Source organism: Fundulus heteroclitus, chromosome 3 (genome assembly GCF_011125445.2).
Source record: "Fundulus heteroclitus isolate FHET01 chromosome 3, MU-UCD_Fhet_4.1, whole genome shotgun sequence".
NCBI lineage: Eukaryota > Metazoa > Chordata > Actinopteri > Cyprinodontiformes > Fundulidae > Fundulus > Fundulus heteroclitus.
In genome coordinates this window covers 27826646-27850823 of record NC_046363.1, presented here as the reverse complement: position 1 = coordinate 27850823, position 24178 = coordinate 27826646, and the positions used below count along the sequence as shown (strand labels likewise).

Genomic DNA, 24178 nt, shown 5'->3' with positions numbered 1-24178 from the left:
AAGGGCTCCTGTACGTTCAGCTTTATTAACCCGTGTCCAGTTATTTGCAACGCAGGAGCAGCAGCGTACACAGAGGAATTTTTAAGGATCTTATTTCCTGCTGCCGTACACCTAGCTTTGCTCTCACAACTTAACTGCTGACCTCCCCCAGACTAGCGCGGACCCTCTGGAGGATGCAGAGCTTCGCTATGCAATCACACTCAGCAAAGAGATCCACCAAAAGGTCAGGGGCAGAGAGTGTGTTCAGCTGACTGGGGAGCTATTTGTCTTTCTGTCAGATGGAGCTTCTCGACCCAATACTAAATATTGATTAATCAAGACAATTAATTTATGTTAATATGATTTGTGGCATTTTCCTGCCCGTATACATTTTCATCAGACCATTGTAGTGCTTGCACTCTTAATAAATACGGAGAGACCTAATTTCACTCCTCTTAATGAGATACAGTGCTTTAAAAAAAGTTTGCTCCCTTATATGTTTTCTGTTTTTGCTTTTTTGTAATACCTAAATGTCTCAAACTAATTTTAATTTAGACAAAGATAACATGAGTACCAAAAATAGTTCTGAAATATTAGAAATGGTTGATGGGGAAAAGTTGACCAAACCAGCCTTGCTTTATGTGAAAAAGTGCCTCAAAAACCCAATAAGAGGTTCTTCCTCAACGACTGAACTGAACTGCCATCAAATAAATACAACATCTGACAATAAATTTGGCTTAATTTAGTTTTAATTCAGCTACTATGACAGTTTGCTGGTATGAATGGTACTATTAACATCTTAAACAGATTTTAGTCCGGTACCAGATGGGCCTGTATGTTCTCATGACCTTAACTGAAGCAAGTGAGGCCTGCAGTGCTTTAGATGTTGTTCTGTGTTATTTTGTGTCCTCCTTGTTGAGTCGTTGATGTCCGGGTAATTTTCTGAAGGCCGGCAAACCCTGGGAAAGTTTACAACTGTTCCCTGTTTTTTCCACGTGCGGATGATGCTGCTCGCTGTGGTTTACTCACACCCATCGAAACAGCTTGCCAACCTTTCCCAGACCGAAAGACGTCAGTGACTATATCTGTTCTTGAATTTCTATTTAATGGGACGTGACGTGTTGCTTTTTGAGATCTTTTAGTCTACTCTGTGTTGCCGGACAGATTCTGTTAGTGATTTCTTGACCACTCTTCGGGTCAGGCATTAATCAGGCCATTGAACCAGAGGTTTTGGTTAATCAGTTAAATCATGATTCAAAAACAGAAAGAATTGTATATTAATACATAGACAGGTTGGTTTGGTTTGCTTTTTTCACTTGAATGAAATCGTATTTTTACTCTGAAGTTATACAGCACTCTTCCAGTCATCCGGACCACTCAAAGCGCTTTACACTAGAGGCAGATTCACCCAATCGCCCTCACTAACAAACACATTCATACACCGTTACGCAGATCATAGGCAACTTGGGGTTATGTGACTTGCCCAGAGGGGGCATGGACATGTGACAAGGGAATGGGACTTGCGACCCGCAGTTGCCCATTAAAATTAGTTTGATCTGAAACATTTGAATGTGACAAACAAGCAAAAACAGATGATGTATGTGAAGGGCAAAAACGCCTTTTCACAGCACTGAGCTTACAAACAATCCTCCAAATTGATCAACCATGATTTAAAGTTTTAAATTTGCATGGCAGAGACAAATGTTTTACCATAATAATAACCTATGAGTGGGTTGTAAGTATTGATTACTTTTTTTCTTCCCTCTTACCCTCTGCGACAGCATGCATCTAATGGTTGCATTGATTTTAAATAAGCTTCTCACGTCTCGCTGCACTTTTTGCAGTTGATATGGCGTTGTAGTTGAGTTTTTGTGTGTGAAGATTGTCTGATCTATTAGAGGGGTTAAATAATTGATATTGCTCATTACTTAAGTGGTTCTATTGAATATTTAAGGAGCCTTTGGCGATATTTAAATTTTTTTCCCCAAGTCCGTGTTCTGCTGAGTCCTAGCCATTATTCCATGTACTACAGTAGCCTGAAAGATGGCATTATGTAGAAAGGCTTTATGTTAATGTGCAGATTGTTGTTGGACGTTAATAGCTGGATACATTTCTCTATTTTCATTATTTGAGAGAGTAAATCTTAACAAGTCTTTATTCAACCAGTCCCTGGTAAGATTGCTAAGCTTGAGCACTGTAAGTTAGTGAAGCACTAGCTTAACTATCCTGCAGTCGGATCATCCCTGAAAACAAAGTTGTACTCGCTGGCTAAGATGTCTGGCTAGAGTAGTATGTAGTTTATTTGTGTTTTATGTAGACATGTGGACAAAGTTCTGATTTGGCCAATCAAAACACATCAGTTATGAGCATCAATGGTTTTTGGATTGTTTTTCACAAATTCAGATTTCTGTTGTTGAGTTATAAACAGATCAAGCTGATCTGAGTTCCTGGTGTCTCATTTAAGGCTTTGTTGTTAGGTTTCTAACATAAGTGTGTGTGTGTTTGTGTGTGTTTGTGTGTGGTTGTGTGTGTGTGTGCGCGCAATTGAAAGGAGGAGCGGTTGCGGAGAGGGGATGACCTGAGACTGCAGATGGCCATTGAGGAGAGCAAGAGAGAGAAACCGAAAGCAGAAGAGGTGTGTGGTAACCTGTCAGCATACTGGGCTGTATTGTTGTCAATTTTATGGCTTTGCATTTTTATTTTTTGTTGTATTTCTCAATAAGAGTCTTTTTTAGTATTTTTGGCAGGTCCATCCACTACCACTATGTCTTACACATCTATTGTACGCTCTGCATAATATAGCCGTTGATTTATACGATATTCTGCAAAGCTATTCGACCCCTTAAATGTTTTTGCATTTTGTCACATTACAAACACAAACTTGAATAAATTTAATTAGGATTTTTGTGGTGGACCATCACATAGTAACACATAACGATGAGGTTGAAGGAAAGGTATGTGTGCTTTTTGGAGAAAATTTTACCAATATAAATCAGAACAACTGTGATACCCCTTTATTTTAATTATCCTGATTAAAATCCAGAAAGCATTTAATTAGTAAATGGAGTCAAGCAGAGTATAATTAAATCTAAATTATTACAGCTTTCATTATAAAATGTCTGATTTGATTATTATGTGCTTTTATCTACTTATTTGGATACTTTACAGTGATTTCTAAATTAATAAATCAATGAACAAAACAACATAAACATTTTAACATCTCTCAGCGCACTGTTAAGTTTGTTATATGAAAACGGAGATTATTACAAACCGACAAAAACACGGCTGTCAACCTAAGCTGAAAAGCAGAGTAGGTGTAGTTTTGATCAGAGAAGCAACCACGGGGCCGATGATATCTCTGGAGGAGCTGCAGAGATCCACAGCTCAGTTGGGAGACTCTGCTGACAGGTCTTAGCCATCCAATCCACAAATATAGGCTTTACTGAGAACCAGCAGGAAGAAATCCCCTGTTGAAAGAAAGTCATATGAAGGCCTGTTTGTAAGTTGCCACAAGCTATGCGCGGGGCTTGGCGAACATTGGAAAAAGGGTTTCATTGTTCCTAAAAACGGTCATCATAAAACTTCACTTGTTTGGGGGAAAATGTTTGTTCCCTGTAAGCAGGTTTCTTAAGAATATATTCTTTAGTTGGAACACAACTGGGGTGACATAAAAGTTGACTTGACGGAAGCATTTCCACAATGATCACATAACCACGAACCCCCTGTTATGGATCCCTTTGTTCGTTCACTTCTTACAAGTGGATCCGTCTTGGACCAGGGCCCTTCATGCTACGACACTGCAGTACCGAAGCTTTACAGTCCGCTGCGTTCACATGAGCAATGTGTAACACATGGGGGGGATTAACTAAAGGGCTGAGTTTATTGCCTCAATCCTACTTATCAGTGCCTTAAATACAAGAAAGTCGTTGTGCACTATCCTCAGTGTTATCTGCATCGGACACTCAGGTCGGTCTGCTCTCTCTGTGCGCCTCTGGGCTCCTGCTGCTCCTTCAGCTCTCTTTGCTTTGTATCACACTTCCACGTCACGTTTGCTCCACAAACCCTTAAAGTTAAGGCTTTGCTATAACCTTCCAAGGTGTATGAGGGTCGTAAAAGTCGTGGAGGGACTCCAACCCCGTCCTCCGTGTCGGGACCTTAGAGTCGATTGCGAGGAGTAAAGAACACGTATAGATCACAGACCAAAAGCTGATCTGTAAGGGGTTTAAATTTCACACCCTACAGCTGTAGTACCTTTTTTAATCCCGTTTCTGTTTCTTGTTCAGAGTGCTTTGATGGAGCTGAGTGCAGTAGACCCCTGGGGGGCTCCCGCTAACGCCACTGTGAGCTCCGCCGGCCCTTCACCCCCCCTTACGCTTTCTGGACCCTCGGCCTCGGGTCCATGGGGTACAGCTCCCACAGATCCATGGGGAGCAGCGTCACCGACTTCCCCCACAAGCTCCGACCCCTGGGGTGGAGGAGCAGCGCCCCCTATAGCCCCTCCTCCAGACCCCTGGGGGGAGACGTCCCACAAAGTTAACAACGTCGACCCCTGGGGAAACTCAGGTAAGATGCCGCGGCTCTGGATTGTTGTCAGATCAGCTCAGTGGTCGAGCAGGTGGATGAAAGTGCGCTGTTCAGAGCGATAAAACGGAAGTCTGTTTTGGACGGAAAGAAGATGTGAATGCCGTAACCTTTGCTCATTGTTACCAAAGCTCCATATTCTCTTGTCAAAACCATGAATATTTACATGCAGTCATGTCATCATCCTTTCATATTTGATCTTTGTATCTACCTAAGGGGCGTTTCCACCGCAGGAACCTTTTCCAGGAACCAGGGTTTTTCTGCCGGTCCTTCCCTCGGCCCTTTCCTTTACGTGTGCAGGAACAAGAAGTTAGACGTTTTACCCCCAAAACAGCCCCGGTAGGGATGTGGTGCATACTGGCCTGGAGCCTCAGGGCGGGGCTTTGTGGTGGAGGGGTGCTACACATTCCTAACGGGTTCACTGTTCTCAGCATTTTATTTCCGCCTTTCTGTCTCAGGTTATACCTTCTCTTAACTTCAAATTGTACTAGACGACTAACGAGCTTCTTTTGCAAATAAAACATTTTGGCTCAGCCTTTTCTGCAACTTCAACCTGCAGAGGAGACAAATCTAAGCATCAGCTCCAACCTCAGTGCAATTGGATTAACCGAAGAAAAACTATCAAACTGGACCAATAAAATGTTGTTTATCAAAAGATTGGATTCTGAGGCGCATGTGAAGTCACTTTAAAATCTGTTGAAGGGGTGTCTGCAAATTTCACAGGACAAAGTGAAGTAAATAGTCATCTCAGCAAAACAATACGATGATTTAATTTTAGAGCAAGGGAATATTTGGGTCAGATTAGTTTACATTCGAATATACAAACTAAAATAAACCAAACTACACATTAATAACAGTATGAAAGGACTGAGGCACACTGCCTCTGGGAATGTATTCTCTGGGTGAGAATATGAACAAACACATTGATCACCCCTGTAGATTCAGTTCTCTGTCAGCACTAGTGTTTCATTTCCAAATACGATTCCAACTACTCACAAAAGGCCTTGGCTTAGCACTAGCAGAGACGTTTGTGGATAGAGGGAACAAAAAGGCTGCTGACTTTCCTCAGTTCATACCTCTATAGGGTTCCTGTAGGGGGAGACTCAAAGGTCCTCTCCAGTGGAGGAGAAGAGGACACTCAAACATAAAATCAGAAACAAAACAGAAAAACGCCTCCAAAATGAACCTTGCTTTGTTTTATTTAACATAATTCACACGCCTGGCAGCTTTAGGTTTGAAGTAATCTTTTAATTTTACCATTGTGGTTCTTCTGACTGAAAGTAATATCAATGTTTTGGTATAGGTCCTTTTTTATGCTGTTTTATTATCTTTTAATAGATGCCTGTCTCATTTCCTGTCAGAAACTAACTTCAAATGTATAATTTAGGGGTGAACCGATGAGCTAATTTACACCAAGTGTCACCTCAAGGCACTTGAGGGGACAGATCTTGTTCATATCCAGAAATAGTGTTAAAAGATAACACATTTGATTTAGAGTATAATACTGAGTCAGTTAAACTTCTTGCAGCATTTAGTCACGGTAACATTTAGACGGACTAACTTGTCAGCTGACAGTATTTGCCAAATCTGCCCTGTATGTTAGACCCTTACTGAATTTTAATGTTAAAGAGTCCTTATAATAACTTTCAAGGGGAAATGATTTAGGGTAGCTTTGGTCAATCCCCACCCCTTACATGCTTTCATTTTGTATGAAGGAAAGCAGGCATGCTCAATCCACATCCTCTGTGTCTAAACCAAGAATGTTTTATCCTCTTGTTTCTATTCAGGACTGACTGTGTCTCAACCAGAGCTCTGTCTCTTCTTTTGCCCTTTTTTTTTGTGTGTGGCTTTTTTTAATGTTTGAGGTTGCTTCCTGCTATCTCTCCTTCACCTCCCCTGAACTTCTATTGAGTCAGAGTGAAGTGACGCACAGCAACAGGAAGAGCAGGCCTCTTCTGTCCTCGTTCAGTTTGTGGGATTAGAGAGGTTAAAGGAGAAGTCCGGTCAAAATCAGAATTCAAACTGCTAAAAGTACTTTAAATATAAAACTACTACATACTGTGCAATAAATTATACGTTTTTTTAATTAAGAAAATTTTTCATTTAATCATGTTTATGTGGAGGAACCCATCTTGGTCAAGAATAGTACTGTCACCTCCCATTTTGTGACGTCACTCAGCGGACCCGCAGTTGAGCAACGACAACGTCGCCTTCTTTTCCAAGAAGGCGACGACTGGTGCTCTATACGAAGCAGAAGCCGTACCTATTTCCAGTGCAAACTCAGTCGGGTCCTACAGTGTGTGTATATGTATATGTATGTATATATATATATATATATATATATATATATATATATATATATATATGCGCGCTCAGCTGCAGCACGGCTTTACCGGCGCTGCAGTGGAGGAGAGATCGCGCTGAAGTGAGTTGAGATATATTTGCCCCCTAGTAAATAGGGCAGGTGGTCATTATTGTATAAATATAAAAATATAAAAGCGTTCCAGCACATGCTGGGGCGGAGGGATACCACATCACATGTGGTATCCCTCCGCCCCTCTGGTCGGTAATCATCCCCGTAAATTCTAAATAAAAAATTCTAAAATAAAAACTTACCGAAAATCCTCGCTCTCATGTCATGTTCAAAACATTCTTCTTCAAAATGGTCGCTGCATATGACGTGTTTTCTCTCTGGCCAGAAGTTAGATGGCAAATCCGCTCTCTTCAAGTTGGCAATCCAGCAACGGGCCCGGTGGCTCATGAATCAGAAAGTTGAAATAACCAATGTTTTTTCTACTTTTACCAGTTGTGTTGGAACATCCAATGGCCATGCACGTGAGCATTGTTGCTGTAACAATAGCTCTTGCGAATGTCAGCGGTGAAGTCCTCTGGAAATCCGAAAAAATTGATGATCGCAGCTGTGTAGAACGGCTCCTATTGACTTTGCATGGAAAGAGCAGAGAAATGCTGTCGCCGCTCCACTTTTCCACGTTGTAGGATGTGATGTCAGATGGCCTTACTGCCCAAATATGGGCAGTATATTTATTTTCTTATTGATTAAAGATAAGTTCATTAAATAACCACAAACATATTAGTTTAGTTATAGCTAATGGTCCCCTGATTTTTCCTTGTTGACCGGACTTCCCCTTTAAGGAGAGAGAAGTGCTTCTGTTTGAACCCAGCTCAGCGTCCATCTCCCTCCATACTGTGGGTTGTACTTGTAAAGTGTTGTGTTAACCCTCCCTTCCCATGCATCTCCCCCCCCCCCCCCTTCCCTGTAGCTGTGACCCCACCCAGTGCTGACCCCTGGGGCTCCCCTGTGCCACCCAGCACATCCTCCTCAGGGGGGCCGGTGGACCCCTGGGCAAGGGATGGGCCTGCCCCTGCCTCTGACCCCATCACCCCTGACACCTGGAGTGGCATCAACAAGCAAACTAATGGCACAGGTACATTCACACCTGAACCTCCATGGACTCGCAAACACTCAGGTGCAGATTTGACCGTTTTTCAGTAACATCACCCAACAATCGTCTTAACATTTCATCCACTTGTAGTGCGCGTGAGTGTGCAGCGTTATGTTCAGCCTGCTTTGTTATTGTGTGTCCCGTTCACGCTGCCGCTCCCCTTCTCACTCTCAGGGGATCCAGGACGGAGAGGCTCTATTACAGGCTGCGACAGCACAGGCTCACCAGTTCCCTTCGACTTGTCATCGCTCGGCTCTACGCTTCCCGTTCGTAAGACTCCAGAGTCCTTCCTGGGCCCCAACGCAGCGCTCGTTGACCTCGATTCACTGGTGTCATCTAAACCCAAACCCAAGCAGCCGCCGCCTCCTTCCATCTCGGCCTCTTCATCGAACAACCCCTTCCTTCAGAACACAGGTGAGATTACCAGCTGCTCTACGGGTACAGCTCAGAAAATTGGAATAATACGAAACTGTTCAATAACTGTTGTCACTCTTTTCAGAAAGAAACTCCTATAGTATTCATTATTCATAAAGTGAAGTATTTCAAGACATTATTGCTTGTATTTTGGATGATTATAGCTTACAGATAATGAAAACCGAAAATTCTGTGCAAAGTGCTTTACATAATTAAAATATAGGAAAATAAAACTCTATTAAGTCCTGCTGGAAAATTTAATCAATATCTCTACACAGCTTGTCAATGGAAGGAAGCTTGATTTGCTCTAAAATGTTTGGCAGATGGCTAAGTTGAATGTTGACTTGATAAAGCCCGGTTCACCAACACCAGCAGATTACATGGCACCACAAACCACTATTTATCATTAAAATTACAACAACAAAAAAAACAAAGGCTTGAAATATTTCACTGTGTGTAAAGAATCTATAAAATAAGTTCTTTGCTGAAATGAGCAAAGAACTTTTTTATGATATTCTAGTGTTTTGAGATGTACCCGTATAGTTGTTCTACCGAAGAAGATATGTTTTCTTTTATTGAAAACAAAAATAAATGATCCTGATTGAATGAAATCATACTACCGTATTGTTCGGACTATAAGGCACACTTAAAATCCTTAAATTTTCTCCAAACTTGATGGTTCGCCCTATAAGACGGTGCACCTTATATATGATTACTGTTGTTTTTAACTGACCAATTTTATGTGGAACAATGCGCTCACAAATCTGGTAAAATGTGTAACTACAAATTTGGATTAGCAACGAAGCCGCTCCGCTCAATGGATATTTGGAGCATTACGACACACTTGTCACTACCTGATCGGACCCATGAGCTGTCTACGAGACTGCCTGACTTTAATGTCGAAACTAGAAATGCATTTATGTAAAGGCCGCCACATACTCGGGTGTAGTTCACCTGCAGAGGTCCGCGCGTACTCGAAGCGTACTCTGCACATTCAGGTACGTGTAGACTAAAGCTGAATTTTTACAACCGCGTTGGCAGCGTCACACTCTAAACTTCTTTTTATATATCAAAAGCCCTATCAGTATCTCTTTCTAAAGGTCAAACACCAAGGTTTTGTGCATAATGTGGGGTACTAAATAAAAGGTGTAATGAACTCAAATTGAGCAACATTTTAGCCAGTTTCCAGCACCACAATCACCACAGTTCAAACCAATTAGTAAAAGTCTATTTTATAGGACCTTTCACAGACCAGACAGGGTCACAAAGTGCTTTACAAAAAGTGCACGCGCACACACCATACACATAAAATACACAATACAGATACAATTACGATCTCAGGGGTATAAAATTAAGTAAGATTTAAGTAAAAATTAGCATGGTGGTCATGCAACCATCTCACTGCCGTAGATGGAAAGCTTAGAGAAACAAGTGGGTCTCAAGTTTGCCCTTAAAAGCATCAACAGCTCTTGTCTGGAACGGAGGATGCAGCTATCCTCGTGTTGGTCCTTCTTGGTCTCCTGTGCTCCGGGGGCCTCACAGACGTCTGGGGTTCTGGTCTCCTCGTTGTCTGGGCCTGGGGACTGAGTTTTTAGCTCCCACAACCACTATTGAGCTTTTTTCTAATGGACAAATCTTACATATACAAGCACACTCTCACTAACAGCCACTGGTGCTTGGACCCAACTGTTTATAGATACACTTCTATACATATAAACCCTTTAATTAGCCCTGGCTGGCACTAATTACATCGTGTATTAAACAGTACTGCATACCAAAGCTTTGGTTGTTTGTACCAGTGATACTTTTTTGGTTTGTTTTGCTGCTCTTTCTGTCTCTCTTTCTGCAGGTGTAGAAGCAGACTCTGAGGATCTTATCTTGTTCTCTCTTTTTCTTCGGCTCTATTTTTGCTCAGATTTTTGTCATCTTTTCTCCCTTTTAACATTTTGCCTCGTCTTTTTCTCTTTCTCTTTTAACTTTCCGTTGCTGTGTCCATTGAATTTGAAATAAACCCCAAAACAATATCCAATGACATTCTTGTTTGCATATATCAAGCGGAGCACTATAGCAAAAGCAGTAATGCTCCACTAAGAAAGCAAATCTTAGTGCTACACTGCCAGACAGGACATATCTAAAAAAACAAAATAGCATCAACAGAGTCAAGCAAGAGTACCGGAAGCGGTAGATCAGATTCTGCGATAAGAAGTAACTTCCTTATTTCTAGACTTGCCCGGCTTAAGGTGGCTGCATCTTGGAGTAGCTCAAAACCGCGGTAAGACAGAACGCTACAGGCGATCCTTCCTGACCACTGCCTTCACCATCCACATCTATTCTTTGAAGAAATGTGGTGAATATGAGTTATACCATCATTTAAATTCCCTCTAGTGGTAATAAAATCATATTGAATTTAAGTAAGTTGAAACTACTGGGTCAAAAGAGGCTGTTTATTTTCTCAGAACCATGAAATATGGTGGGAAAATCAAAATGTATGGTGGAAAAACAACCAAAACATTGCAACCTTCCTGGTGTTTTTCTTGATTTGTCTGGACTCTTCTCTCTGTGGCCATTGGACAGCCCATCTTTCCCGTTCTGATGCCGTCAGGCGGTACTGACCCAACTAGAAGAGGCATTTAGAAAAATGTGTCCATGGCTCATTGTACAATCATGGCAGACATGAAAAAAATCCCACTAAAGTGATTACACCCCTCACGTGCTAGTAAATATTTTACCATATCTTTCCATGGGACAACAGTGACAGCGATGACATCTTGATTTACAATGTAAATGAGTCAGTGTACAGCTTGTATAACGGTATGAATGCGCTGCCCCGTCAAAATAACTCAACACAGTCATTAATGTCTAAACCGCTGGCAACAAAATGTCTAAACCGATGTCAAAGAACTCTTGAGGATCTGAAGAGAAAGAACCATTGCTCCACATAAAGATGGCCGGGCCTATAAGAGAAGAGGGTTCTAGACCAAACAGCAGAATCTCCACGTGGTCGACCAGAGAAGTTGAGTCCAAGTGTTCAGGATCATATCCAGAGGCTGGCTTCTGAAAATGGACGTGAGCGCTGCTAGCATTGCTGCAAAGGTTGGAGAGTTGGGGGGGCAGCTTGTCTGTCCTGAGATCATTACCGCATCAAATCCGTCTGCATGGCTGTCGTCGCAGAAGGAAGCCTCTTCTACAGATGATGCACAAAAACATCGTCTGCTGGAGACGAGCAAACTAAAGACATGGACTACTGGAACCAGGTCCAGAGGTCTGATGAGACTAAGATCAACTTATTTGGTTCAGATGGTGTTAAACGTGTGTGGCTTCAACCAGGTGACTTTGCAGGATGCTTGGAGTGTGATGGTTTGGAGCTGCATGGGTGCCGCTGGCTGTGGGGAGCTACAGTTCATTGGCCAAGCAGGTCTCCAGACCTAAGCCCTGTGGCGAATCCTCGTACAGAAGATGAAGGAGCACAAGCTCTCCAACATCCGCCAGCTCGGTGGCGTCGCCATGGAGGAGGGGAAGGAGGCTCCAGTGGCAACCTGTGCAGCTCAGAGAGCAACTCCTTGCTCAAGAGACCATTGGCACTGCAGGAAAATAACGGCGGCTGCACAGAAAATGGCACTTTGGTTGACAGTCGTTTAGACACTAATGGCTGTGTTATTTTACGAGGACAGCAGTCATCCATTATAAAAGCTGTACGCTAATGACATTACATCATATCAATGTATAATCTTCAGTGTTGCCCTATTAAAAGATATACATTTTTTACAAAAATGTGAGGAGTGTACTCAGTTTTGTGAGATACTGTAGTAGGGCTGGGTGCTAAATGGATTTTATCAATTAATTCAAATTTGTAACTCCTGAAGATTTAATGTAGGAAAATGAAGATTTTTGCCAAACCCTTCTCCTGGGCTTTCATGAAACTTTTCACTATATGAGTCGCAAAAGGGGAAATTGTAAAAGCATGCGATGTTGAATATATGTTTAGGAAACTATATTGTCAAAATACTCCAAAGAGGAAAGATTTTTACCCTAAGACGAGGTGTGAAGTTACACAAGTGAAGTGAAGCCTGTTCTTAGATGTGTAATACAACTAGCAGCAAACATTTTGTATATTTTCATTATTTACTAATGGGGGGCCGGCCATCTTATTTTATACGCATGTTTTGAAGTTTGCTCTTTGAGTTTAGGTAAACTCCCACAAGAGATTATTAAAATAAGTTTTTTAGCAATTTGCTTTATTGAAACAAATAGGAAAGAAAATCGATTTATCAGATTTGTTAAAAATATAAATTGGATATTTTATTTTGAAGCCATATTGCCCAGCCCTATAATTTAGATTTTTTTTTTTATTTAAACTGTGTTTTGAGGGTTTGGGTTGAGACGGTTTCAAACACTAGACAATATATACCATACCATCGGATGGAGGCAGTTTTCCATTTTTTACTCTAATACTCTCGGGGGGGGGGGGGAGAAAGAGTTCACTTAAATATATATTTTAGTCCTCATGTATAAACTTATGATTATTCCAAACACTTCACATAAAAACTCTGTTTGGTTATGGATCATTATGAATCATTATTATTAAGCTTATCGAGTTCTAAATGAGCAGAATAAGACGACTGACCTTAAGAAAAACTTTTCACACATCTTGACAGGCATCTAAATAAAGTTTCTCACAACGGCCTCAGGGAAATAAACAATTCATGTTGGGCAGCTTCAGGAACATCTGCTGGACAGATGTGCTTGAGCTCAGTCTGTTTCTCGATGGAGTGTGCAAGAAAAGTCCGATACTTCGGGTGGTCCAAACCCTTGAATATAACAAAAATTACCATTTTAAAATTTGATTTTGTTGTCCTGGAACAAAATTTTCCTCTCTACTTTGCAGCAGGAATGCCCGACCCCTGGAGTGTTATTGGTGTATACCTTTAAAATTTAATACATTTTTGAGTTGCACAAAACAGAGGTGGGTCAGTCCTTCACCTTCTGTGAACGTGCTCTAACCTTTTAGATATGAAAACGCATCATTATGATATGAACATTTCAGGCTTTTTAACATAAACTGGAATCCTGTCGTCTCTGCACCGCAGGCTCGTCTCCTGCTCCCGGCATGGCAGTGACTCCAGGCAGCACCATTTCCAGCCGGGGAGTTTCACCAACACCCGTCTCCTCCAACCCCTTCGGCGTGGCCCCGCCCATGACCTCCATCTCCCCCCAGCCGTCGTCCCTAGGCCTGAGCGGCCTGCGTACCAGTCCTGTGCCTCCCAATCCCATGCTGGCCATGGTCCAGCCAGGAATGGGCCTGGGGCCCATGAGCGTGGGAATGGGGGCTCCCGGAATGGGCCTGGGAATGATGCAGGCCAGTCCCATGGGAATGCCCTTCAGCGGTCTCTCCCCAATGGGACCCCCGGGCTCTGGTCTACTGGGGCCAGGAGCCATGCCCCCACCTCAGCAGATTTTGGGTGGGCCTGCGGGAGTAGGAGGAATGATGGGAGCAGGAGGATCTATGGGCGGCGGAGGAGCGGCCGGAGCGAGCACCAACCCGTTTCTCCTTTGAGGAAGTGTCACCACTACTTTGTTCACCTTTCTGCCTCAGCTGTCGTACCTGCTCCCCCCATCATTCATCGCCCCCCCTCCTCACCCTTCTCAACACACGATGTGTCCACAAAGAGAAATACCTACATTAAAAAGAACAAAAATATACTTTTATTTTCCTTCAAAAGCATTTCATTTCAAATTAATTCTCCACAATTTGTTCCTTTCATTTCAAAATTGGATGTATTTTTTTTTTTTGTGTGTGTCTAATAGAAATATTTATTTTCAGTCTGCTTCTGTTCTGTATTTTCCGTCTGAAGTTAAGTCAGTCGCTCTCCACCCTTAACTACTGCACACGAGAGGGAGCCGAAGGAAGAGGTCCCACAGCCACTAACGAACTAAGCAGAGAAACTGTCGTACCCGCCTCTTCCTCCTCCCCCCCTCTCTCTCTCCGCCTAGAACGAAGACGAACACTGAATCACTGAAACGAGTGCATGAAGGATCATTTTTAACGGAGCCCCCCCACCCCCCCAGACTGATACACGGACTAAACAAACCTGCATTAACATTTCGGTCACAATGTGGTCAAACTTTTTTCAACCAGTTCACTTTTAATTTAAATGTTGAGTGTAATTTATTTTTTTTCCAACACCTGGGAACAAATAAACAAGGAAGACCACGCAGTGATGGCATTTAAACCAGATGCTTATTTTTTTTTTTCCCCCCACCACCCCTACTGTTGTGGATAAAAAAAAAAAAAAAAAAAGCTGACATTTGTGGTTGTATGGCAGGGCGAACAAACCGTTGAATGTGCGTGTTTGTGACCGTGTGCGAAAGAGAACGCAAATGCTTATTTATCAGCGTGCAGAAGCCAGTTTGTGTTTTTGTTTCAGTACTCTGTCCCATTTCCCCTTGTGTCCGATCTCATTTCAGGGACTCTGAATGGAAGGAAAAAAAAAAAACACATTTCTGAAAATGAATCACCTGTGATGATATGTAAGGTTGGATTTTCAATGAGATATTTTATGGGTCATGTGATTACTCTGCCAATCTTCATTGTTTTCCTCGTTAATCACCTTTTTCATCTGGGATGCCTGGAATTCAGGTGTCCCAAAGCAACACTGTCCTCATGTTTCATTCCCCCCCCCCCCCCCCCCCTTTTCTTTGTAAAGGGAGTTCAGCAGATGCTTCTTTCAAGAGACAATTGTTTCATCGAGTGAAAGGAGACAACACAGGGACATGAAAACATGCTCCATACTGCTCTTTTAATTTAGCTGGTTGAATTTATTTTATATCAAGAGAAGTATCTTTTATCGGGTAAGTTTGACTTTTGTGTGGTGTCAACTGTGAAAATTCACATTTGAAAAGAAAAATGGAGAAAAAAAAATCTAAAGAAATTTATGAAATAAAACAAAAACTGGGAATGTGAGACTTTTTTTTTTTTTTTTTTCCTCATGACTTCTGTATTTGGGAACAGTGTACATCTCGCCAATTACCCACAAAACATAAGCTATCGAAAGAATATTACAGCCTAGGAATTTAAAAAAGATAAAACATCAAGCACTAAGCTTCAGTCATTAGTGAAGAGCCTGATCTCAGACTAGCTGTCAGAGAAACAGGAAGTGACGTTTCCTCTGAAATATTTGGTGTTTTTTTTTTTCCTCCACACGAGGAAGCGAGGCTCAAACGATGAGAGAATCCCAGTCAAAGTCGTCCTGGAACTCCTCACTGTTGCTGTGCAGATTCTTCAGGGGAGGACGCGGCCGCGGCGTCCCGGTCTGCGGCTGGATCCCAGCTGACGTGTGAAAGAAACATGAACCAAGTTAAAGTTTAGACCTGAGAGGAAGTGACTTCTTTTTTTTTTTCTTCTTCTTTTTTTTTGGGAATTTCCAATTAACTTCTCCTTTTGAATTGTCACAGTGCTGTTCCTGTTACTGAAAACAGTCCTTTCACTTTTTCCTGGATAAACTAACCAAAGACTACTGCCTGGACAAAACCACAGACAGTTTAGCGTTTTACCGAAGGATTTTAAAACAAAGTTGAGTGGAAGGAAAAGGTATGGTACAAAATATAGCTTAATTATTACGGTAAATATTTGTTCAAGGTTTGGTAAGAAATAAAGTGTCACGTATTCACCAGTTATTTAGACTAACCTCCCTTAATAGCTATACTGTGTATTTCCTTAGGGGCTAAAGTTCAGAGAGGGGTTGGGACATTATATCACCATAGTGTCCTCAAAACGAGGAATGATCATAAAAACTAATTAAATATTTTCCCAACTATTGTGCAACCCTTGTAGGAAGAAAAAAAAACATACCACGCCTTGTATTAAAAATCTTAATGGCTGGTCTAGTGGTCGAGTTCTGGCAAATTTTTATGGTACTCAGTGGTAGATATAGTGTAAATTTTCCCCCACTCTGGTGGGATTTTACAGAAAACCATAAATACTACGAGATGCAGAACGTTCGATGTATGAGTTTATGAAGAAATTGTTCGGAAAGTCCAGATAAGCCCTATACTAGAGTGTGGGATGTCACGATTTTCATAAAACAAATGGCAATTTTATACAAAAAGGTAAAAGATCTAAGTAAATGTCAACTGTCAAGTAAAAGCTGTAATATCCTACAAGTTAAACATTTTGATATTTGAATGACAAAAGATATGATTTGAATAATATTTGAATCTGAAAATGGTGAAAGTATTTTAAGGCCAAAAAAAAAAAAAAAAAAAAACAGAGGGGGAAGAGAGGATCTCTTGTCTGGTGAAGGATTTACAGCATTTAAACATTTTGTGAGAAAAGGTGTCAATGGGTCAACACACCCTTGAGGCTGCCTTAAAATCAATTTGTAATGTGTGTTACTCACCGGCTGGGTTTGATGGGTTTGGCAGATGCGGTCTCTGTAGGCCGGGTCCCTGCATGGGCGGGGGCCTCCGGGGCAGCTGTGTCCCGTTGGTGGGAGGAAGAGCGGTGGTGTAGGGAAAAGGAGAGGGGTGAGTGAAAGCGGGAGGCGGGTTGGATGTCAGCGGCGACGGCTGGAGTGTGACTGGGGAGCTGTTTCCAGGGCTGATCATGCCTTTTTGAAAAAAGAAGCGGTTCAGTGAGTCACAGAGGGAAGTGAAGATCCCGGGGTCGAGGGCCCAGTCGCACAGCTCTGCCTGCTTCATGCTCTCCAGCAGGTCTGGGGGAACAGAAAGGGAAAATGGCGTTGTTAAAAGCAAGCTGATCAGGAGACTTCAATACATCCAACATAGCTTTTTTGATCGGATTTCTGAATAATAGGACTATATTTTAGGGATAATCTATAAAAATTGTACATCCTTGTTACGTTAAGACAGAATTGTGATGCAAGACAAACATTTCCTCTTTTAAAAGACTTTATTTCAGGAATCTAAGTCAAGATTGATCGAGACATTTTAGCCTACTGAAAGTATTTCCGTGTACTATCCAGGATTTACTCAGGGCTGATCTCATGATACTTGGCCTACCCTCCTTACACATGAATACCTGCATCAGTGCATCGTGGCATTGAGCTTATGGCACTACTGAGATGTTATGGACCTGCAGCTCAAGCATTGTTGGCTCTGGTTTTTCTCACCTTCCTCTTGACAAAACAGTTTAGATTGATGGGGTTTAGTTTGCTGACCTGTCGAGTTTAGTGATACCTTGATCATTAAAGCAGACTGTATACTTGGTATTAGCAATGTGAGCAAAGGGAAGCAGGGTGTGCACTGATATTTTCTGGTAGATGGTCACGCTCACTCTGGATTTGATCAAACACAGTCGACCAAGACCAGGAGATGATCCCTAAATCATCACTGACTGTGGGGACAGGTACTCCTTTCTTCTACAGACACGGACCTTTTATTTCCAAATAAAACACAAAAAAATGCATCTGAAAAGGGGACTTTGGACTCCTGAGCAGCAGTCCAGTCTTTTGTCTCGTCAGACCAGGTAAGAAGCTTTTGATGTGGTCTCTGGGTCAGGAATGGCTTACCAGGAAACGGGACAGCTTTAGCCCACATCCTGGAAACATCTGTGTGGTTTCTTCACAATCCATTCGAGACTGCGTTCCTCCTTGTTGCTTGTGCACCTTTTTCTACTACACTTTTTTAAACCTGGATGACCAACAACCTTCTGAAACTCAACACCAACAAGACAGAGCTCATGGTGGTGGCCCCAGCACCACTGCTCAGGAAGGTTGGAGACCTCACCCTGGTCATCGACGGCTGTCCCACCTCTCCATCGCCCAAAGTGCAGAACCTGGGCGTCATTTTGGACTCCACACTCTCATTCAGTTTCCACATCCAGAGAATCACCAAATCTGCCTACTTTCACCTTCGTAACATTTCAATGACTCCGGCCGTCACTCACCGACTCAGTCACCGAAACTCTCATTCATGCATTCGTCACCTCCCGTCTGGACTACTGCAATGGTGTCCTGTCTGGGTTGCCCAACAAAGCCCTAGACAGATTGCAGTATGTCCAGAACTCAGCTGCCAGGGTGTTAACCCACACCAAGCCCTGGCAGCACATCACCCCCATCCTCAAGAAACTCCACTGGCTGCCTATCAAACAACGCATCACCTACAAAATCCTCCTCCTCACTTCCAAATCACTTCACTCACTGGCACCCAAGTACATCATTGACCTCCTCCACCCGTTCACCCAGTCACGGTCCCTGCGCTCCACCAGCAAGGACTTACTCTCCATTCCCCGCACCAGACTCAAGACCTTTGGTGACAGGGCTTTCTGTGCAATTGCCCCTACTCATAGAACACCCTGCCCCCTCTTATCCGTTCTCTCTTGCCTACCCTCCCTAAACCCCCACCCTGTCCCTACCCCCCAACTCCCACTCTTGTAAAGCGACCTTGGGTATCCTGAAAGGCGCTATATAAATTGAAGTTATTATTATTATTTTTTTTCTTCCACTAAACTTTCAATTAATATACGTGCACCCTTTTGAACAGTCGGCTGATTTAGAAATTTATTTTCATGGCTCAACTTACCTGAAGGATGTATGACTTTAGTTTGGGGTTTTCACCCCAAGCCATGATCATCCAAATGAAAATAAACACCTGAAATATATCAGTGTGGTGAATCTATATAATACACGAGTTTAACTTTTTGTGTTGAATTACTGATTGTTTTTAATTGCATTCTATTTAATTGTGTCCATTAAAGAGATTATATTTGGTGCCAGACATCCCAGAGCCTCGTTAGATAAATCCCCGTTGCTCTTCCATGAGAAGCAAGAAGAGCGATTTGGAAAATTGGGGGAATTTTCCCTTTGATGCAGACTGTGGCGAACAGCACTGACCTGGGTGACTAGAGAGGTCTATGTTTGCCCAGTCTAGATTGCTGGCAATGCGGAAGCTCTCCTTCAGCGAATCTGGGCTACTGAACCAATCGGCTGGCACCGCTGAAAAAGTGGGGAGGAAAAAAAAATTGGAATTTTAATCATGTTGCAAATTTTAGAACAAGTAGAGCAATTCTACACTGCAAAAACAGAACCAAAAATAAGTCAGATTGCCTTGAACTTGGTGTATTTGTCCTTGACTTGAGCGGGTAAATAAGATGATCTGCCAATGGAATGAGTATTTTGACCCCTAAAATAAGATAATTAGATATACTGCACTTGAGATAAGATGATAGAGATGAAATGTTCCTATTTTAAGTGCATAAATCTTATTCCATTGGCCAGTCATCTGATTTGCATGCTCAAATCAAGGACAAATACAATCATTTTAAGAAAATTCAACTCATTTTTAGTTTCGTTTTTGCAGTGTATAGGTCGAGATATTAAAAGTAGGGCTCACAGAATTGTGGAACGCGCTCCAACTCTGCAGGTTGTGGAGCTTGCACCGCTGCTGCAGGTGGTGCAGTCGGTGTAGTTGTGACGTGAGGGGAGAACGGCGGCAATACTGGAGTGTGGAGAGGCGTAGTTTCGTTACCGGGAAGGAGCAGGGGGGAGACATCCGCTTCAGGGAAAAGAAAAGAAAAGAAGTGATTCCTGGGACTCTCTCATGGGCGTCGTGTTTGTGCACCTCAGACGGGCCTGCATACTTACAGATGGAGCCTCCCCTCTCGCGCATCGTCTTGAAGAGGGACTTGAAGGAAGCGTACAGGTCTGGTATGTTCATGTCCTCGAAGGAGAAGCGCAGAGGCAGCTCTGTGGAGTGGTGCCCCGAAGCCGCTGGAGGGGGAGCGGCGGGCGGGCACGAGGAGCTGGGACCGGACACGGTGCACGCGTTCGTCGAGTTGGGAGTGCAGGAAAAAGTGGAAACGGGTAGAGGGTCTGAGCCGGCGGGAAAGGACAGGGCTGAGTTGGAATAAGAGGCGGCGGCTGCAGACAGGCTGGCAGCAGCGGCGGGCGGAGGAGCCGCAGAAGCTGCAGGGACGAGGAAGGTGGAGCCAGGCGGGTGGGGAGGAGGAGGAAAGGAATTGATGGATGACATGGGGGCCGCCGGCGGGAGCTCAGCTGATTGGGAGACTGATAAGTGAGAGGCAGGGAGAGCGGAGACATGGGCTGACATGTAGGGCGACGGTTGCTGTGAAGATGAAGACAAGGCTTTTATGTAACACCCGTCGAACGCGGCTGTAATACGAGACGGGAGAGAGGGAGTCTACCTCGCGCGGGGGAGGAGATGGGGGCGGCTGGACGGGTCCGACTGGGGAGGCGCTGAACTGCGGGTCCTGGTGGTGGGGAGAGGGTCCTCTCAGCGCCGCCGCCTTCACAGGTGGGGGAATCTGCGAAGAGCGCAGAATGGCCGGTGTTTAAAACGTGGATAAGTAGAGGAAATCCCAAAGGAATGCGGCAATACAACTTTATAGACGGAACAAAACACAAAACAATAAACAACAACAGCGGTGAGTTCAGGTCCTGCTACACCCACGCTCTGAATACAGAGCACAAAGCGCCGGTGACTAATCCCCAAAACCTGTTCACGAGCTGACAATCTCTACCGCAGAAATTGGCGCAGGAAAACCATTTCAAGCCAGGAAAAGAAACGGGAAAAACAGGAGATCATCTCTTTTTTTAAAATCGTACCTTCAGTGGAAATGTCAGGAGTGATATTCACCCATGATCAACTGAACCTAAATACATCCGAGCCTATTTATTAATTGTATCCTTTTATAGCTAATGTTTAAACTATATAATACAGAAATTTAAAATATTGGACACATTTTACATGTTATAGTCCAGGTTTTAAGTAACAAATATCAAATATCTTATCAGAGGTCCCACCCCAACAGGTCCAGGGGGGAAACCACGTCTATGAGGGACGCCCCTTTTCCTAATGGCACTCTTTAGCGCCGTCTGAGGTTTTTCCCAGGTCAGAACAGATTCGTCCACTGGGCTCTTATTGTGTCCCAGGGTCTCCTCTCAGTGGGAGATCCCAGGAAACTGATTGGTTGCCCGCACCGCATCAACCCACTCCTTTCGATACAGAGCGACAGCAGCTCTACTCTGACCTTCCTCCCAGGCGATGGAGCCCATCACCACATCTCTAAGATGAGACCCTGCCATCTCATCTAGCTGAGTCTCGTCTCCATAGCAAAAGAAGATCTTCAAATCTTTTACCAGGTTTATGAATTAATCAGGTGACGTGATTTGTTGAATGTGTTTGTGCAAAAGTCTGAAGTCGTCCCTTGTTTTCTTCATCTTTTGCTCCCAATCTAATCTTCCAATTTTTTTTTTAAAGTGATCTTGAAAAGATTAAAAGATCGGATACTTCTGCTTTTATTCCTTTATGAATTACCGCATCAAGCCTCGAAGCAAATGTCTGAATGTCTGTGCAGCTAAATATCAATGGAGGACTAGACTAGACTCAGAATTAGTGGAAAAAGCTGCCAAACCTAAAGGAAAAACTTAAAAGAGACCTTGAGGGAGGCTGGAGAACTCAGAACACCTTAAGGGGACATATCATGCAAAAATCCACTTTTATTTAGCCTTTAAGTACATTTTGTTGTGTACTCAGAGTCTCTAGGAGTGCAGAAATCTTAAACGTAGTCGCGGTGTAAGTACTGTATAGATTTCTTTATATTCTTTTTGGGTCAAAATTTTCAAGCTGCTCAGTTTTTTCTGTTTTTAATCATGCTTCTTTTTTTCACACTTATATCACAGTATTTTCAGTGGAGCTGCTAAACCAGGTCATTGACTTCTGCCCTACCAACTTAGCATATCTGCCATTTTAATTTTTTTCCGCTGCAAGTTTGTAGTCCAAACTGAATGATGCAGAACTTACGAGTGGGTAAGTCAAAATGTTCTGTTGTTAGATGTATTAATCCACACAATTCACTGTGCCGTCCCACAGTTTACCACAAAACTGGCCAAAACGTAGTGGGATGAAATGCTTTTGAAATGCTTTTTTAAACATTATCAGTATATTTGGTCTGCACATCAGCAGTTAAATATTCTTCATTCTTATATTGTTATAGGTTTTGATTGAAAAAAAAACATTTAAGCAAACCATTGTGGTCCTCTATAAGTTGTTATGGGGCTTTCCTGGTTTAATGGGCTGAGTACATGAAGTTTTAGACATTCTTACATACAAATGATTAAAAAAAAACATTATAAAAAAGTTGGCCCTGTGATTTAGTTGTGGCAAGAATGAGCTAGTATGCGTATGAATAATATATTGATAATGGATGGATGGAGTAATGAAGATCAACCAAAAACCATACGTGCTGAAACTCTTCTTCGTCTTCTTCCTCAGGATAGGGGCGCTTTGGCGCCCGTGAGGGACTCATAGATTCTGGAGGTCCATCCATCGTCCAATAGGAGCCCTGGAAATACAGAGTGAGGGTATTCTTTACATAACATTTCTTCATCCAGCTGGATGCATACTGCAGCAGAAGTGAAGCAGAAAGTGACACGGTGGGGGAAGTGGAAGCAGCCCACCTTGCCGGGGTCGCTCTGTGGCCGAGGAACTTTCCTGAAGCATTTGTTCAGGGACAGATTGTGTCTGATGGAGTTCTGTCGAGATCAAAATGAGTCAAGTTATAAACAATACCGTTAATAACAACATTAAAACTGAGTGTTATGTGGCTGGTAAAGCTTGCCTTCCATCCTCTGCCTGCTCGGCTGTAGTAAGGGAAGGTGTTGCTGATCCAGGTGTAGATGTCGTTTAAGCTCAGCTTCCTCTCTGGTGCGGCTGCTATCGCCATGGCTATGAGGGTGGCGTAGCTGTGGGGGGGTTTCCCTTTACAGTTTGATGGAGAGGGGCTCGGCACCGACGGCACAAAGTCCCCCCTCTCCCTCCCTCTCTCCCTCTTTTTCTCCCTCTCCCCTCCTCCTACCGCTCCTCTCTCTCTCCCCGAGCGCAGGCTGCTGATTCCCAGTTTGGGCAGCCAGTCAATGCTGGTGAGACTGGAGTCCAAGTCAGAAGACATTTCTCTTCTTATTTCCTCTGTTCCAGGATCTGGAGGACCAGAACACAAGAGTACGGGATCAACGTTTTCTTTTAACTTTTTATGCACAAACAGTGATCCGGCCCCGGGGAGATTCCCGTCAGCCTGAACTGAAACACTCGGCTGCTCTGTTCCTGTACTTCCAGCCAGCGTCTCTTACAAAAGAGTTTAGCTCACACACACACACGCACACACAAGGCACACCGGGCTGCTCTGGGAACTTTCCATCAACAAGCAAAGACATGGCGAGGATGTGCCAACATGCAAGTGGGAACCTTCCACCTCTCCTTGTTTGTTTTTTTTTCTAAAAGAAAAAGGCTGACTTTGCTTACCTTTCTGTGGTCACTCGAGGCCCAGGGCCTTGAAAAGTGTTAATATTTTATGCTGTCATCAGCTGTGCACGTCCGCTGTCAAAGTGGCGGCTTCCCTCCACCGTCGGATCTCCCTCCGCAGCACGGCAGTGTCCCCCAGGCATCCGATCTCAGCTTCTGTTAGCGAAAGTTAGCGTAACTTTGAAGAAATATACACAAAATACTAATCGGAGAGCTTCCTTTTTCTCTCCCTCGGCCCTTCCCCTCCCTTTCTGACTTTACCAGAAAGACGTCACTCACTCCTCCCACGGTCTGAGCTCACCCTCTGCTCCCGCCTCTGGGACAAAGTCCCGCCTTCTGGGCCTGTCAGGTTTGCATTGCAGAGGAAAAAAAATATAAAATACACTTGAACTTTCCACCGCACAAAGTCAACACGTCTCATAGGTGGGGGGGAGTGGGGGGGGGGGGTTGTTGACTGAGCCAAG

At 43.3% G+C, this 24178-nt stretch overlaps 2 protein-coding genes across 2 annotated transcripts in view; one reads left to right on the top strand and one right to left on the bottom strand.

Moving 5' to 3' along the window:
* Positions 1-15399, top strand: part of epn1 (epsin 1) — a 44764-nt gene extending 29365 nt beyond the window's left edge. Inside the window, 7 exon segments of the mRNA XM_036127753.1 lie at positions 4-10; positions 116-223; positions 2531-2614; positions 4263-4542; positions 7842-8006; positions 8199-8438; positions 13526-15399. Coding sequence (XP_035983646.1) covers positions 4-10; positions 116-223; positions 2531-2614; positions 4263-4542; positions 7842-8006; positions 8199-8438; positions 13526-13992 — 1351 coding nt within the window. The 3' untranslated portion in view covers positions 13993-15399.
* Positions 15400-15402: 3 nt separating this feature from the next.
* foxj2 (forkhead box J2) lies at positions 15403-24115 on the bottom strand. Its single transcript, XM_021322864.2, has 11 exons — positions 23976-24115; positions 23715-23870; positions 23035-23393; positions 22874-22948; positions 22657-22758; positions 20599-20718; positions 20039-20519; positions 19788-19949; positions 19289-19390; positions 16835-17149; positions 15403-15765 (listed from the first exon to the last, which is right to left on the bottom strand). The coding sequence occupies exons 3-11, from the start codon at positions 23362-23364 to the stop codon at positions 15653-15655; spliced, it is 1800 nt and encodes a 599-aa protein (XP_021178539.2). The 5' UTR covers positions 23365-23393; positions 23715-23870; positions 23976-24115; the 3' UTR covers positions 15403-15652.
* Positions 24116-24178: the final 63 nt, after the last annotated feature.

What these genes read in the sequence shown, in the direction of transcription:
- foxj2 (XM_021322864.2), bottom strand. Translation starts at nt 23,364, where the DNA reads ATGTCTTCTGACTTGGACTCCAGTCTCACCAGCATTGACTGGCTGCCC. An exon ending in GAGCAGGCAGAGGATGGAAG is followed by an intron (nt 22,949 to 23,034) that starts GCAAGCTTTACC and finishes TGATCTCGACAG; the next exon opens with AACTCCATCAGACACAATCT. An exon ending in GGAGCGCGTTCCACAATTCT is followed by an intron (nt 19,391 to 19,787) that starts GTGAGCCCTACT and finishes CCACTTTTTCAG; the next exon opens with CGGTGCCAGCCGATTGGTTC.